This window comes from Lissotriton helveticus, chromosome 2_1 (genome assembly GCF_964261635.1).
Source record: "Lissotriton helveticus chromosome 2_1, aLisHel1.1, whole genome shotgun sequence".
NCBI classification, from domain to species: Eukaryota; Metazoa; Chordata; class Amphibia; order Caudata; family Salamandridae; genus Lissotriton; species Lissotriton helveticus.
In genome coordinates, this window is record NC_136059.1 from 1,546,279,095 (window position 1) to 1,546,295,941 (window position 16,847).

A 16,847-nucleotide genomic window follows, 5' to 3' on the forward strand; every position below is an offset into this window, starting at 1 on the left:
GAGTTGGCCTTGACTCCGGCGGCCTTTCGTCTGGTGTGCAAGAGGTTTGGTCTTCCTTTTCTGGACCTCTTTGCTTCCCGGCTCAATGCGCAGCTTCCCCGGTTCTTCTCCAGGATTCCTCAGGAGGGGTCTTGGGGGGTGGATGCCCTGTCCCTTCCGTGGCCTGCTCGCCTGCTTTACGCATTTCCCCCTCTGGTTCTGAATTCTCGCTTCCTTTCTCGCCTACTGGTGGAGGATCGGGAGGTGGTGGTGGTGGTGCCTTTCTGGCCCCGCAGGTCGTGGTTTCCCACTCTGAAGCTGTTGGCTGTTCGGGATCCGTGGTTCTTCCCCTTCCCTCCATCCCCGTTGCGGTCCTCTCCGATGTTGCCCCTGCGTCGGCTTCGGCTGTCGGTTTGGCGGTTGAGAGGCACGGGTGGCGGCATAGAAGCCTTCTACCCTTCAGTCCTATGGTAGGCATTGGGGTAACTTTGAGCGTTGGTGTCTTGGCCTGGCATTGTCACCCTTGGTTTGTCCTTTGCCGGATGTTCTTCAGTTCCTTTGGAATGGGTTCGAGAAGCAATTGTCTGTCTCTAGCCTCCGGGCTCAATGGGCTGCTATACGGGCTTTTCGGGTGCCTTGGGGGAACCTGCCTGATGTTGATGGTTTGGTTTCTCGCTTGTTGCGCAGTTTTGCGATTTCTCGCCCTGTGGTGCGTCCTTCTTTTCCTCTCTGGGATCTTCCCTTGGTTTTGAGGGTTTTGGTGGCTGCTCCCTTTGAGCCTTTGGAAGAGGTTGATATGAAATTTGTCACCCTGAAGGTTGTTTTTTGGGTGGCTATCACCTCGGCTCGTCGCCTGGGGGAGCTGGGTGCCTTGATGGCTCGGGAGCCTTTTCTGTCCTTCTCTGCTGATGGGGTGGTTCTTCGTTTGGATTCCTCTTTCGTACCTAAGGTCTCCTCCCAATTTCATCGCTCTCAGGAGCTGGTCCTGCCGGCTTTAGATTCGGCTCAGGTGGACTGGGATGATCTTCCTTGGTCCTTGCTGGATGTTTGCCGGGCTTTGAGGGTCTATGTTGACCGGACATGTGCCTTTCGGCTTTCTGACTCCCTGTTTGTCTCTTTTGGTGCTGTCTCCAGGGGTCGCCGTGCTTCTTCTTCTTCCATTGGGCGTTGGTTGAAGCAGGTTATTGTGCTGGCCTATTCTCTTTCGGGTTCTCCTCCCCCGGCTGGGGTTCGGGGGCGTTCGACAGGGGATGGCTGCTTCCTGAGCGGAGGTTCGTGGGGTGTCCCTTTCTGAGATTTGTAGGGCCGCCACTTGGGCGTCTGCTAATACCTTTGTTAGGCATTACCGTATCCAGAATGTTCTGGGGGATGACACTGACTTTGGTTTGGGGGTTCTTAGGGCTGTGTGATCCTGATTCCCCTTGTTTTCTTTCTCCTGTGCTATTGTTTTCAATAAATTGCTGGGTTTTGCTGTGCTGCTGTGTCCTGGTGGTTTGTTGTTTGGTGATGGCCGGTTGCTGCTTGGGTATTCTCACTTGTTAGTATGAAGGGGACGAGGACAGGAGGGACCTGGGGGTAATGTCCTATTACTTACCAGTAATCTTCATTACTCCGGGTCCCGTTGTCCTCGTCCCCTTCATACCATCCCTCCCTCCCTCCCGGGCATTCCGGCCCTCATCTTGGGCTTGGTGGTTCAGGAGGCATGCTGGATACTGTACCCTTATGTACTCCCTATAGGGAGAGAGAGGGGCGTACCAGCATTCCTGCTTTTCTTTTTTCTGTCAATGAGATAGTTAATCTCACTTGTTAGTATTAAGGGGACGAGGACAACGGGACCCGGAGTAATGAAGATTACCGGTAAGTAATAGGACAATCTGAGTCCTCTAGGAACGGGACCTACTTCAAAAATCTTTTCTAGTGCTGTGGCTTCCCACCACGTATTCAGCTCTTCTTTTGAAATTTTTCCAATTGTTTCATCGGATGCATAATTTTTTAAGTCATTTCGTTTTATCTTTGTTACAGTTACTTTTGTAGGATTCAAATGACCCGTTTCTACAAACAGCGAGTTCCATCAATACCATACTGCAAGTTACAGCATTTAAGTTGGTATGGCAGCTTCGCAGCAAAAGGGCGATGCCTGCCCCAGCAAGCTTTGTGAAATCTTTTTCAGTGATTGCTGGCAACGTAAATTCCAAAGTGACATTCCTCAGAGAGAAATAACTCGAATGCATTTAATTTTTTTGTAAAAGGAAGCAGCAACATGCGAGTCAGCCGTTACTCCCTGTTCACTGTGCCTCGAACATTCCTTAAACTATTTTAAGTGCCAACTGTACTAAACAAAGAACTAAAGTGACAGTGGACACACAGATCGAGGACAACGTTTTCATGGTGTTTATCCAGGTCTTGAGTAAACTCCCTCTGGGTTATTTATTCAGCATTCCAATCAGACTCTCACACCACAAACAACCTTTAATTGTTACCGAATAACTTTAACAGTTGCCAGAAAATCAAGTATTAAAAAAATATTTATTAGGTTGGTTCAAAAATACTTGATTATCTGGCAACTGTTAAAGTTATTCGGTGACAATTAAATGTTCTTTGTGGTGTGAGAGTCTGATTGGAATGCTGAATAAATAACCCAAAGGGAGTTTATTTTAGACCTTGTGTCTTAGTGGTGTCCTGTCCCTTTGGTGTGTTGTACCCCTCTCTCTTTTTAGAGATACCCTTTTATCCACCCTTTAGCCCTTTTCATACCTGCCTTCCTTCCCCTCTCTTTTCCTGCACCGTCACCTAATTCAAAGTGTAACGTTGACTGTATGGCATATTTGTTAAGTGATACAACAAATTATGTGATTTACTGGTTCAGAACAGTGAAATTACTTTAAACTCTAGACTTATCGTGAACCACTTTGCATTTGCCGCAGAGTAAACTCCGACAAGCCAAAAATTGTTCGACATTTATTGTAAAAAAAAAAAAAGAAACCTGCTGCGATGTCTTCTGTTTCTTGGATGGTTCCATAAAGTTAAAGTATGTCTGAGCTGAAACATATTTGCTCTCTCTCCTATGAATGCGCCCTCTTTTATTGCGAAAACTAACGTAAGTATGTTTCTTTACAGAGAGTTACAGTCCAGACGAACCAAGCAACAGGTAACATAGGAGCAACAAATTACAAACAATACATTGTTATTTGATAGAAGTACTGAAGAAAATCTAAATGCAATACTGTATCTTGTATGTAGACAAGTTGATGCACTGTACTGTTCTGCTGGGTGGTCTAATCTAAATAAAACTAAAAAGTTGAAATTGTACATGACAGTTTATTCAGTTGCCTCGTGGCCGGGGCTATTACACTGCTCGCAATTTATGAACGGGGACCAACCACTCGCTCCCTGAGGTGGAGGCTCTTCTTTCTGAGGGCCAACTTCTCCTCTTTGACCAACTTGCCGGGTAGAATAGTCTTCCCTAGGGCAATTCCTCTTACATCGACAGCTCATACACGCTTGCTGGCACCTCTGGGACCTATCTGGAGGTGAGCCTGTATCACACCCAGTGCTTCATGCTGTGTTAACTATGGACACCAGCCGTCACCTTATAACTTGGGTGTATAAGCCCATACGAAAATTGTTGTACGTCCCACTCGCCTCACTACGCCAAAAATAAGAGGAGGAATACGGAAGGCCGCTCCTTGATAAGGAATGGGAGCGAGCTCTAGAATTTCCAAAGAAGGTTTCCCGCATCTCCCCCTTCAGAAATACGCAGTGTTTCATACTACACAGGGCCTATCTGACGCCGGCACAGCTCCACCGGCACTTCCCGAAGTCATAATGTGCCTGCCCTTGTTGCCACACCCCTAATGCAATGCTTTTACATATGTTCTGGGCTTGCCCAACTTTACAGCATTACTGGCACATTATTCATGCTACATTGCAAGAGGCTACATGACTCCCAGACATCTATTCCTGGGAAGCCTGTTCGCTAGGCGTATTTAGGCGTAACACAAGGTGCAGACACCCTTCGTGGCCCTGGCCCTCCTTTTAGCCAAGCAACCTATCACCCTTCATTGGTGTGCGCCCCTCCTCTGGAGGCCTGGACAGGACAGTGCACAAATGGGGAGCTGAAGAGGAAGATGCGCTCTGAAATGAAGAGGTGAGTCAGGTGCCCCGATGCTCCATCTCCCCCGAATGGGCCATGCTGCTCATGTGCTTCTGGCAAACAATTGACAACAATGCTACACCCCCACAGTCACAAGACCCTCATGGGGTGCCCAGCTGGGTGTCCCTCCCAGGGGGTGAGACCTACCTCCCCTATGAGGCCTCCCTTTTCCCCTCCTCGCGAGTGCTTCAGCTGCTGTTAAGATCACCGAGACACCATAGTACGCTTCCCTAGGGTAAACATCGTTTACAATGCGGTGTTTACACCGCAGTGCCTTTACAACAATGCCATTACAACGCAAGTCGTTACTACAAGTTGTGCTGGATGGTGCTGTGGGATAAGGAATGTTGTAATTTTATAATCCAACACCTTCCCTACTGTTACGTGGACTGGTGTTGGGATATAAAATTATAATATTCCAAAATCCGCGCCCTCCAAGGCAAGTCGTTGTAACGACTTGCGTTGTAATGCCCGCGTTGTCAAGTACCGTGATCTTTTAGATCGCGTTGTACTGACATACATCCTTCCCTAGGCCCTGCCTGTACCCCATCAACTGAAATGCAGTATTAATGCACACCTACCCTACCCTCCCCCGTCACCGTCCATCCCAGTATTTACTATCCAAGTTACCAGTTTAAGTTCCTCTCTTGGGTACGATAACAGGAGGCAACAACCCCTCAGGGGCTCCCACTTCCAATGGGCTTCATCGATTGCTCCCTGCTTCTTGCTGTGTAACTATTGTGTGCAATGATATGCCTCAGATGTACTATTGTATCTCCTATGTAATACACACAATTGTGTGTGGCAAAGTATGTAATGATATTAAAACATGGAAAACCCAATAAAATGTTTGTATTTTAAATGACTATTTATCCAGTAGTTATTCTTCAGCTGGGTGGCCACCCACTGACCAGAAGAAAACACTATTTTAATTGATTGTGATGTCATCAGTCTTGTCTTCTAGGATGAAGGGAGTAAACAGAAAATGTAAATACTCCCACTTTGAACTAAAGCTCTTTTTGCACCAAACAAATGTAGCAAGCCACAGTGACCCTCCCTAGAAGAGCTTGCTTGTCTCTTCCATCCGAGCATTGGTCCATTCATCCACTCAGATTTCCATCTTCCTGCTGATATCCACTATTTCACCATTACATTCTTTCATCCATCATTCAGTCTGTCACAGTTCCATCTCTCCATCCATTCATCCGCTCATCCATAGCCAAACCTATATGTCCATTCTTCCAACACATCCATCCATCCACCCATCCTTCCACTTATCCATCCCCCTTTCATTCATCTAATTATCCATCCTTTCAGTCTTCCAACCATCCATCCATTCGTTCATCCAGCCTCCCTTTCACTCCATCCATCCACTCTTTCACTCCATTCATCCATCCATCTTCTGTCTCACTCATCCATTCACCCACCCATTTGCCCAGTCATCCATCCTTTCACTCATACATCCACCCTTCAACCCATCCATCCATCCATCCACTCATCTTTCCATTCATTTAACCTTTCACTCATCCATCCATTCACTCACTCATCCATACGCCCTTTTACTCATGTGTCCATCCATTCACCCTTTCACTCATCCTTCTGTCCACCCTTTCATCCAGCCATCCACCCTCCCTTTCACTCATCCATCCATCCTTCCACTCATACATCCATCCTTTTGTTCACCCCTCCACCCTTACACTCCGTCCATCCATCCAGCCTGTTAGTCCATCCATTCATCCATTTACCCATTCACTCAACCATCCACCCTTTCACTCATTCATACATCCATCCTTTTTCTCATCATACATCCATCCATCCATCCTTTTACTCATCCACTCACCTTTCACTCATCTATCTATCCATCCTCCCTTTCACTCATCTATCTATCCATCCTCCCTTTCACTGATCCATCCTTACACCCATCCTTTCACTCATTCATCCATACATCTATCATCCAACCTTTCGCTCACTCCCACTCTTTCATGATAATTATGAGCCTTTTTCTGCCGAACTACAGATAGAAGAGGCCCATCAGTCCCCCATCCCTGTTGTAGCTGTTAAAGCGGTGGAGAGGGGGGAGGGGTTGACGGCGCCCCTGCCTATCATGTAATTTGTGATATCCTCTGTAAGGTCATACACAGTGAATGACAGGTTTAGGAGTGCTATATATTGGGTGGCTGCAAATATGGACATTTTCACAGGTCCTTTCATTATGGTCTTTAGCATTTTAATGACAACCCCCAAACTTTACCTCTCCACTTAGACATTGTCAGGTCTACTAAGATTCTGCAGAATTGAGAACCAACTATGCAGCAAGATTATATAATGCTGCAAAAAGAGCAAAATATTTGGCACAGTCTCTGGCAGTATTATTTTTAACCTTTTACCCCCCCCATTTAACTTTTTTGTTTGCTTCAGCAAACTTGGTTTCGTGCAAATTAGGTTAAAAGGCAAAGTCCGTGCCTGGCAGTCTCTTTGAGATTCTGCACTTCTCCCTCCTTCTCTTCCTCTTGTGCAGTTGTAGAGGATAGTCCAGGAAGATTTATGTTCCCAGAATTACCCATACTCGTTAGCTGTGAAACAGTGAGTTCCATGACCACCCCCTCAGGTCTGCTGGTTCCCACAATATGTAGGATATGCCTCCTTGTGCTAAGGAAGTGGGTATTTTTCAAGTGGAGGAAGGCTACATGAACTGACAGCCAATCAGAGTCTCAGAATGGTCTTTAAAATGTAAAAACGTCTATTGACGTTGGCAGTCATGACAGGAAGTCCAGCGTTCATTGCTAGGTGTGCTGGATCAGCTGCCCCACAAGAGAGGCCACAGACATAGTGCACTTTAAAACAAGTCCGTATTACGTTTGTAACTGATGCCAGGGCACACGTAGAGGGCCATTTTTATGCGGTGAAAAATACGTGTTTTAAATATTATCATACCCCCGATTTTTGGGGAAATCCACAGCCTACATTTTAGGGACTCATCACACCTAAAATGGCCCTGCTGGTCCGCAGTCTAGTCCTTGAGGCTGCCGACAACTAGTCCCAGTTCAAGTTTGTTGAGTTCATTACAGCTTGTCATGGCTGTGGTTCAAAGCAGTAGGCAAAAAATCACAATTGACCCCACTTTGAACAAAAGCACTGATGCCACCAAGTAAGAAAACCAAGTGAGCCGAACCCTCCCTAGAACAACCTCCTCGTCTTTTCCATCCATGCAGCTAACTATTCATTCTTTCACCCGTCCATCCATCTACTGATATCCACTATTTCACCTTTACACTCTGTCATCTATTCATTCATCCAAGTTAAGTCTATCCCCATTCTATCCACCCAATTTGCCATCCATCCATCTTTACTCTGCCATCCTTTCACCTGTTCATCCATCTATAATTCACTCATCCCATCCTTTTACCTACTCATTCATCCACATACTCATTCCTCTACTTACTCATTCATCCATATTTCTCGTTTTTCACCCTTCTTTCAGCCGCGGTGCGTCCATTGGGGCGTAGGGGCGTAGCCCCACCAGGCACATGGACCCGCATCGCGGCCGCTGGCCGCAATCCTATGTAAATAAAATTACTGTGAGTGTGACTGTAAAACATAATACAAACATTGCAACATTCAATCAGCCGCCGGGAATTGCGCAGGGGCCAGGGGGGGGTGGCCTGCTGCAGCTTGAGTGACAGACAGTCCACACACTCAGGCTGCAGCAGACCGTACTGCGCAAGTGCAAATTGGCTTGCAACTTGCCCAAGCATGCGCACTCACCCACTGTAAGTTCTCCAGCGGGACCTTGTTTGCCTGCCACAGCCCGGGTTTTCAAAGGGCGACAGGGCGAGCAGCACATGTGCCCCCTAGCCAATCCTGGCACTGCATGCAGCGCCAGGATTGGCTGGTCCACCTTGCAGCATCCATCATTGGATGCCATGCGTGGTGGGGGTGGGACAGGGACATCCTGTCAAGGAAGAGCTCTGTCGCGGCCGGAAGTCCTGGACAGAGGCACGCGTGTGGCACACAGGTCTGGGGCAGGTTGCCCGGTTTTAAGAGGGCACCCCACATGGAATGCAGTCGGTCGGCCTGGGGAACAGGTCTTGCGCTTTTAAGCAGAGTCGGTGAAGGAAGCAGGGTGGGGGCGGGGCGGGCCCAGGTAATGCCACCTGTTGTCTGGGCTTCTCTGGAGACCGTTTATAAATACATACCTCGATGGCCGGCAGAGCCTGCAGAGAGGGAAGGAGGTTCGTGGACGAGGCTGGCTCGGCAGGCGCAACTCCGCGAGATCTGCAGGGGGCGCCTCCTGACACCCGGAAGGGAGGGACCCAGGAGTGCAATACCCCAGAGGGATGCACCTGCCTGTAGGATGCAATCACTCCCTGGGCTCCGCATCAACAGGAACTCTAGGCACGCAACTGGCACTGGAAGCGGTAAGAGACCGGCAGCTGTGGCGCTGAACACCATACGCTGAGAGGAGAGCAGGTCTGGTGGTTCGTTTGCTGCTGAAGGCCCATAGGTGATCTGAGTCTTAATCTCGGCTTCCCTACTTCCTCGTGATGTGTGATTCTGAGCAAATAACTTAATGTTGTCATACCCGGCATGATAATGCTCTAAGACAAGACAGTGTCACCGGGTCCGCGAGAAGTTCTTATGTGGCTGCTTTTATATTTACACTTGCCATTGGTTGACATTCATATAATTTATAGAAGTGACTTTTAAGTTCTCCATACGCCATTATTGAAAACGCCCGCAGCAAAGCACAAAATAAGATAGTCCGTCACTGACATCTGACCTTGTACAGGTACTCGCATTGTTCAGATTCCCTGAACATTCAGTTATTGGCCTCTCTATTGACTGTACTGAAAACGTGCCAGTTGTTCTCCTTTGTGATAGTAATGTCGTGACGCAGTGGGCTGATGCCACACTTCATTTCTGGTACCCTTGGCATTTCACTGTTGACCGCGATGTGACAGCTTAGGGATGAAAGGTTATTTAGCCCTCTGCCAAACTGACGAGCAATCTAGACCCCCACGCTCTCTTTATCTTCGCCCTCTTCCTTCCTTAAGAGTACAACCCCTCCCTCCCTTAGCTGCCCCCCTCTGAAATATTTGCTTCTGTGTAGTATTAAGTAAGATAGTTTAGCGCTTTGTTATGCTCGCTGCTGACACATAGGGTGACCTGATTCACAAATACGAAGACCAGTGCAACACTCATCCTTGCACACAAAGGTCACAGGCAGATCCTTCTGCCCCAGCACCTTTTCTTCATTTCAGACGGTGGTTTGAGCGCCTCCAGCACCTGCAGGAATCTCCCTCTCACTGCCTCCCGCGCTCCCCACCCGCAAGAAGGAAGAATGCTCTTATCCTTACCCTGACGGTTACTGACAGCCCAGGTGGGGAGAGACTGTGGCTGGGACCAAAAGCTGGAGGCTTCGGGCCAGCGAGGACTAACCTGGTGCACTCTCTCTCAGCTCTAGGACAGGAGATATCTTTTCTAAAACTGGATCCCACACTTGACTGTCCTGTCAGATGATGAACAATTTTCATGGGGGGATGCGGGAGGCTGCATCCATGCTGTTGGGATTAGAGGGATCCTGTGGCAGGCTTGACACCAGCATGCAGCTGAAGTGAAATTATGGCTACCTGTCACTGTCTGATCTTGGGCAAAGCACTTTGTATGACTTGGTGGACTAAGGGCACCACTGCAGGGTGTTTGATCCTAGGTCACAGGTCTCAATCCTAGCGGGTCCATGCAGACTTTCATCCTCACGAGGTCAATACGATGGGTACTGTTGAGATGGGTAAAAATATACATCTGTTTTTCAGTGCTAAGATGTCCATGGGGGGATGTGCGCTTTACAAGTATGCATTATATCATGCCAATGCCCTGTCTGCCGTAATTCAAAGCATTTTAAAAGGATAATTGTAGTTACGAAATAAAAAGCATTTATGTTCAACCACTTCCTAATATTAGAAAAGGTGATTGGCGAGGTCCCTTACAATTATCTGAAAGTTGAAAAGGTCATCAAATTTCAGTACCTCTCTGGGCCTTTCCTCGAAGTGTGTCTGGGGCATACCAAAGGCCCTTCCAGCCCCTGCTGCGCACGCCCCCTCCCAACACTTCCGGCCCCCCTGGCATCCAGAGGGATCCCATTCTGCCACCATTGCTCACACCAGGGGGCAAAGAAAAATCATTTAAATATCCAACCAATACAATCAATTATGGGCTACATGCGCCTTCATTTTCAGTAGGACCAATGAAGTTTCCTTAGGATAGGCAACACTTTATTGGATTGCACAGAAGGCAGTCCGAGCTGCACATGTATCTAAGCGCTAGGCCTCGGAGACATCATACAACGCTTTACAAAAAGAACTAAAAGGCAAGTCAGGTTGGGAAATAAGAGCAAGAGGGGTGGGTGGGGGTTACGACCCTTGGCACGAATCGGTGCACGTTCTAGGGCCAGGCTTTTAATCGGATATTAGATGGACATTGTAAAATAATACTTGAGTCACTGGACTCCCATAAAGGGGCCCTGCTGCACTCACTCACTCCCTCACGCATCTCCTGCACTTCTCACCCAGTGCTAGTTTTAGAGCACAGCACCGGGCCCAAGCTGGGAAGGGTGGGGGCTGCTGCAGTTTGGGAACGTCAATGTGCTAAAGTCATCTGTTGCAGAATCCCTTATGCTCCCAGCAATTCTTATTGGATAGTAAAGATGTCAAGAGAAGGCTGATGAGTAAAGTGCCTGCAGGAGTGATTAGAGTTTTCTCCCCTTGCAGTTTCGACTCTAAGAGAAACACAAGTCAGGACCAGGGGCGGTGGGTGACATTTCAAAGTGGTGGTATTGTGATTGGTGTTCATGTAAAGCGCTGCAATACATTTAGGGAATGGGGCACCTAAATGTAATTGGCCAGTGCACAAGGGTAATAGGATTTGTTCGCCTCACGCACTTAAAACGTGTCCCCCTTGGTGTGTTTTCTAAATGTATATCTTGCTTGGAAGGCAGGTGATTGTCGGATTTGTTAGTGTAGCCTACAGACTGGCACCGAATCCAAATCGTCTGACCGCCAGAACCACAGCTTTGTCTGGTGAGTGCCACGCCATTAGGCAAAAAGAGGTATTAATAACCAGATTGTAAATAAAGAATAGGAACAGTGACGCGGCACACCAGCAGTTCACGTGAAAGGTTATGGTCTCCGACACTTGGAAAAATCACACTGCGTTGTGGTCCAGTATGGCTTAAGGTTGTTGGACCGAGGCCCGTTTGAAACACGGTAATGACTGGGCGGTGGATTTGCGTTTCCAATTTAGTGAACTCGTTTAATTTCTCGTAGAGCATTTTCTTCATTCCACCCTTCAAAAGTAGAGAGAAATGTGCAGGATTAAAGTCTGCTAAGCAGTTATTGTGCCGTGGTTAAGTCGCAATTTTACTTGACCACATTTTGTCAAGGGGTTATTTAGGGATGAGATGATAGCAATTAAGCGCCCCACCTGTGTAATCCATTAAGGATCATAAAATTAACCTCTACTGCTAAACCAGGAAAGATGAATGAAATCCAAGGCATTTGTTACCATTTGCTATTTTTAAATGAGGTATTTTTCTCAAATCGGTTTTCTTTCTGGCCTCATATGTATGAGGTGCTGTTTGGCTGTTTGAGCTTAATTTAGAGGCAAAATGGCATGAGTTTCCTGTGAAAAAGCAAGGCCTCATCACTCACCTCTGAAAGGCAACATTGCACGGCAGCACTGCTCTCTGCTTCAAATGGAATGTTGTAGGAATCCAATCAGCTGTCCTGTCACTTGGTGAAAGAGAAAAGGTGATGACCCCGGTACTGAGGATGGAGTATTTTCTCGTATTCCTTCCTCAAACAGCCAGCTTAGCGTGCACTCATACTTTCTCTTCTGTGTGTCATGTACTTGGAGGTTGTGCCCAGGCTAACGTTTTCAGTTAGACTGCTAGCAAAATCTATAATTGCCAAATCCAGGACATGGGTGCCATAGAGTGCAGGAGGGCAGAGAGTACATCATAGCTCAGTAAAAGTGGGAAGCGTCGCAGAGTGGGCGAGGGGGCGCTGGCCGTGTGAGGTGCTGACTGCCACAGACAGAATGGGAGAAAGGCGTAGGTTACTGCACGCAGGGCAGCAGGCCTGCCCATATGAGCCTAGGAACCATCATGATCAGACAATATTTGAGTACCAGACTGCTTCTATTGACGTTCTTCAGTACATTTTCCTTTTGATTTTGTTTTACCCTGTCTCAAGGTGCTTGAAATCAAATATAATTGCTTGCTGTGTATGAAGGCAACTGTGTGTTTCTGTGTGTGTGAGCGGAGGGCAGACATAAATCGCCTTGGCTAATCAAAGCACCATTGTCCGCTCCACTTAGTACATGGTTTTGCAATTAGGAGCCTATTGAAACAGTTGTTTAGTTATTTTTCACAGCATTAAGCTGTCGCTGGTTGTAAGTGCATGGCACTTTTCCACTGAAGGGTTTTCAAGCAGCCCTTTACCTCTGTCTGAATTGTTGTATTGCATAGTGATTTGTTGGTGGCCTAAATGTTGACTTGGTACTGTCTTAGTTTGCCTCTTGAGTATTGAACGACCACTGATCTCTCACTGGCTGAAAGGACTAAAAGCCAAAACTTAAAAAGAAACTCCACAAAAATAGAGTTGGCAGCAAAACCAACCTGAAACATTAAGTCTTGCTGGAAGCATTTTCAAGTTAACTAAGAAAATGCAAAATGTAAACCAGTATCACGCTGTAAATTTTGCTCTGTCATTTTGCTTTTTTGCCCATGTATGTTTCCTATTCCTCCCCTGTTTTTTGTTATTTGACTAGTTTATTCATCCTCTTTTGTATGGTTTAAGGGAGGGGTAGTTCCACTTGTTTTGTTCTGCTTTAGAATATGCTGTAGAACCTTGCATGGTCATTCTGTGGTTATACTGAATAAGCAGCTACCTATGTTATGCCATCTATTAATGTAATAACTGCACTTTCACAATTGCTTTATTAATCTTCCTGCTTTCTCAAATTTGCTTAAAAATGCACGATTTTTCTTCTTTCTTTTCAAAATTTTCTTGGGGGGGGTAACCCCCCTAACACCCCCTTTTTGGGGTTCGGGCTAGCTCGCTACGGTGCTGTATGCAAATCACTTTTCGCCCCACCACTTTGAAATGTCACCCACCGTCCCTGCCTTCTTTCCATTATTTCTTCCTCAGCTGCCATTTTTCCTTGCTCCTGCATGCTCTTCTTTTGACACTGTATGACGGTGTCAATGCTGGTGCAGCCATTAGTGGTAGAGACACAGAGCCTCTGCAACCTCTGCCATATAAACCACCTTTTATTCGAGAACTACAGTTGAACACACGTTTTTTGTGAGGGTGCAATAGCAGGTTCCACTACATTGGCGTCTCCCTCACATGCATTGTTCAGGGGTGGGGTTGAGAGGGTTGGGGGTGGATTACGGGTTCTCTTCTTCTTTTGATTGTATTCAGTTTTGCCTTATTATATTCTTTGTGTTCTGCACCTGATATCCTATGTGGCTTGACTAATGACCGCTATTCCTTGCCACTGGCTCCATCTCAGAGACATGCTTGGCTCCTGTGCATTTGCAGAGGGCCCTGAGGGTGTTACCTCTGTGTCATCTGCTGGAAACTACTGATATTACTCATATTGCACACACACCATATGACATCATGCCAGGATCTTGCACATATCTGGCCTCCCTCTACAGGACACAACCTATGTACATTCAGCACCTAGCCACCCATATACCTCTACAACATGACTAGCGGCCCCCTGGATACAAATCTAAAATGTATCTCTCTAAACGTCATTAATTTAATTAATTTAATTGCGGGTTTCTAAAGCGCTAGAATCGACTCCCGAAGGAGTATCTCTGCGCTGTAGACCGCTGGGGAACCCGTCCTGGCTTTCCCTGTGAGATGGTCCCTACTGGGTATCTCCAAGGTGAAACCAGGCATCCCCGGCGTATGTGGGGGGCTGTTGTGGAGATGAGGCAAGCTAATGCCCAGAGTTGCCGAGTGTGATCCCTAGTTAGAGTAGGCACCGAGGCGAGAATTATTGAGTCCGTTGACCCTGGTCCAAGACCCTGCCGCGTCGGGAATCGAACCCTGGCCCCGGGCCGTCCTCTGCTTCTGGGTCTGCCGCCTCTAAACAGTGAGCCACACCACTCCACCACTCATTGGGCTTAACCACCCAGTTAAGCGCAAAAAAATAGAACAATACCTGTTTGAACTCAATAGTGATTTCATTCTGTTAACGGAAATGGAAATCACCCGTAAAGATTTGACTACGTTTGGGAGGAGCTTGGTCAGTGACATTCTCTGTTCCCCTGCAGACAATAAAAAGGGTGGTGTAATCACGTTGCTCACTAAAAACGTAAGCGTGACCTTTGAATCACATATAACAGATGATAGGGGGAGATGGATCTTGTCAAAACTCTCCAAAAACTCTAACTCCTTCAACGTTCATAACGTATATGGCCCATATTCGGACGACCCTGCATTCTGGTACTCCCTGTCCCCGACTCTAAGTCAGATTTTGAGCGAAGAACTTATCATTCTGGCGGCAAACTTAATCAACCCCTGGATGTGACCATTGACAGACACTTTAAATCTCCTCTGCAACCCTCTAAGTTTAAGTCTCCTCTGCAACCCTCTAGATCCCACAAATCACTCCACAAACTATGCACCAGATTCAGCCTCCATGAAACCTGGAGATTACAACACCTTGACACAAGCGATCATACCTATTTCTACAACCCACATAAATCCAACTCTGGGATTTATTACCTACTGATCTCAAAAGCTCACATTCACCCAATAGACCAGACAGACATACTCTCAAGATTAGTCTCTGACAATTCTGCTATTACCCTATCTCTCACCTGCTCAAGTACAAGAACCCCTAACAAACTTTGGAGATGACCATACAAAATAACCTAAAAGAAAATGAGCCCTCCCATACCTCCTACCTGGTACATTGGGATGCACTAAAGGCCACGGTCAGTGGTGCTCTAATCGACGTTCTGTTCAAAATAAATAAAGCCCATAATAAGGACCTTGAGGAAATAAAAAAGATGTTAACTCACTAGAGCCTGCCCATATATCTGATCCAAATGCCCAATTCCTCTCTACTCTCACCAAGAAAAAATACAAATACAAGAGAATCCTGAATGAGAGGGCTGAGGTCTGTATAAATAAATATAAAAGCCTATGGCTGTGTGAGGCAAACAAAGCTGGAAAAAATATTAGCATCCTATTTAAAACACAAGCAAAACCACAAAGGTATTAATTCTGTCAAAGATAAAGTCAATGTCACCCACACCAAACCCCAAAAACGTTTAGACATCCTCAGAGACTTCTACTAATTCCTATACAAAGATGACTACAATCTTTTGGCAGAGACTTGCGCAGCTTACTTCAAAAGTATTGCCCTACCTACCATCACTGACCAAGAAAAGCTGAAACTTAGCTCCCCGATTACGGATGATGAGCTAGAGTCGACTATAAAATCACTATAACCACATAACGCTTCGGGTCTAGATGGCTACACTGCCACCTTTTATAAAACATTGTCCCCAATCCGCAAACTAACTCTATTAGACCTTTATCACCACGTTGCAGAGTCAGGTGTAATATCTGGTTCAGCCAGTGAGGCCACCATGGTGGTAATTTCAAAAGATGGCAAGGACCTGACGGTGAAAATTTACAGACCAATCTCTCTAATTAATTTGGATGCAAATATTTACTCCAAGATACTCTGCAAGAAACTCAAACCATTACTACCACACCTTGTCGACTGAACACAAGTTGAATTCATGACGAATAGACTATCCAATGATAATACTCGCCTCCTATGCCACATCATCAGGAGAGCCAAATTGGCGACCACCAAAACAGTTGCGGTTACCCTAGATGCTGGAAAGCATTCAATAGCGTCTCCTAGATGTTTCTTCTTGAATCCCTCTTGCGATATAATTATGGCAAAAACTTTACAAAAATGGTCATGTCTATTTATAGTGGTCCCTCTGCCACAGTAAATTCCGGCGGTCTACTGTCTCCTGCTTTTAATCTACAAAGAGGCACTCCAGGCTCCTGAGCCTGGAGCGTTTACTCCACAAGATTAGAACTAATCCTTCCATCGCCGGTGTTTCCTCTAATAATACCACTGTGAAGATAGTGGCTTATGCCAACGGCATTTTAATCATGACCGAAAATACATCCCAGTCCATTCCCTCCTTACTACTGACAATAGATGAATACGCCCTAGTTGCAAACTATAAATCTAATAGACAGTAGTCTGAAATCCTGGGCCTGAATAACCTCTGCACTAGTGATCTCTTAAAAGTTACAGGTCTGTCCTCGCAACCACATTTCATAAAATATTTGGGACTTGAATTTAACATAGATTTATTAGAATCACTCCATCACAATGAAGGCCTAACTCTGAAAATCTGAGAACTTACTAGAGGGTTGGAACCCCAGATTCCTTACTTGGGATGCATCAAGACCATCAAGATGATGGCCACCCTGATAGTCAACTACCATGTAAATATTTTACCTCTCGCACTTTTCGACAAATTTCACCAGAAACCTCATAGGCTACTAAACAAATTCATTTGGCAAAAAAAACGCCCTGGAATCTCCATCAAGAAACTACACTTGCTTGCATAGCTAGGTGGTGTTAACCTAGCAGACTTTAA

At 46.4% G+C, this 16,847-nt stretch overlaps 1 protein-coding gene across 2 annotated transcripts in view; it reads left to right on the forward strand.

Annotated features, from left to right (window-relative positions):
* Positions 1–16,847, forward strand: part of SPMAP2L (sperm microtubule associated protein 2 like) — a 928,058-nt gene that overhangs the window by 566,395 nt on the left and 344,816 nt on the right. For both annotated transcript variants that reach the window (XR_013607593.1, XM_078677574.1), the window contains exon 6: positions 3,097–3,127. Coding sequence is in view for 1 of the 2 variants with exons in the window: in XM_078677574.1 (XP_078533700.1) it covers positions 3,097–3,127 (31 nt within the window). In the remaining variant the exon portion in view is untranslated. The remainder of the gene's footprint in view (positions 1–3,096; positions 3,128–16,847) is intronic.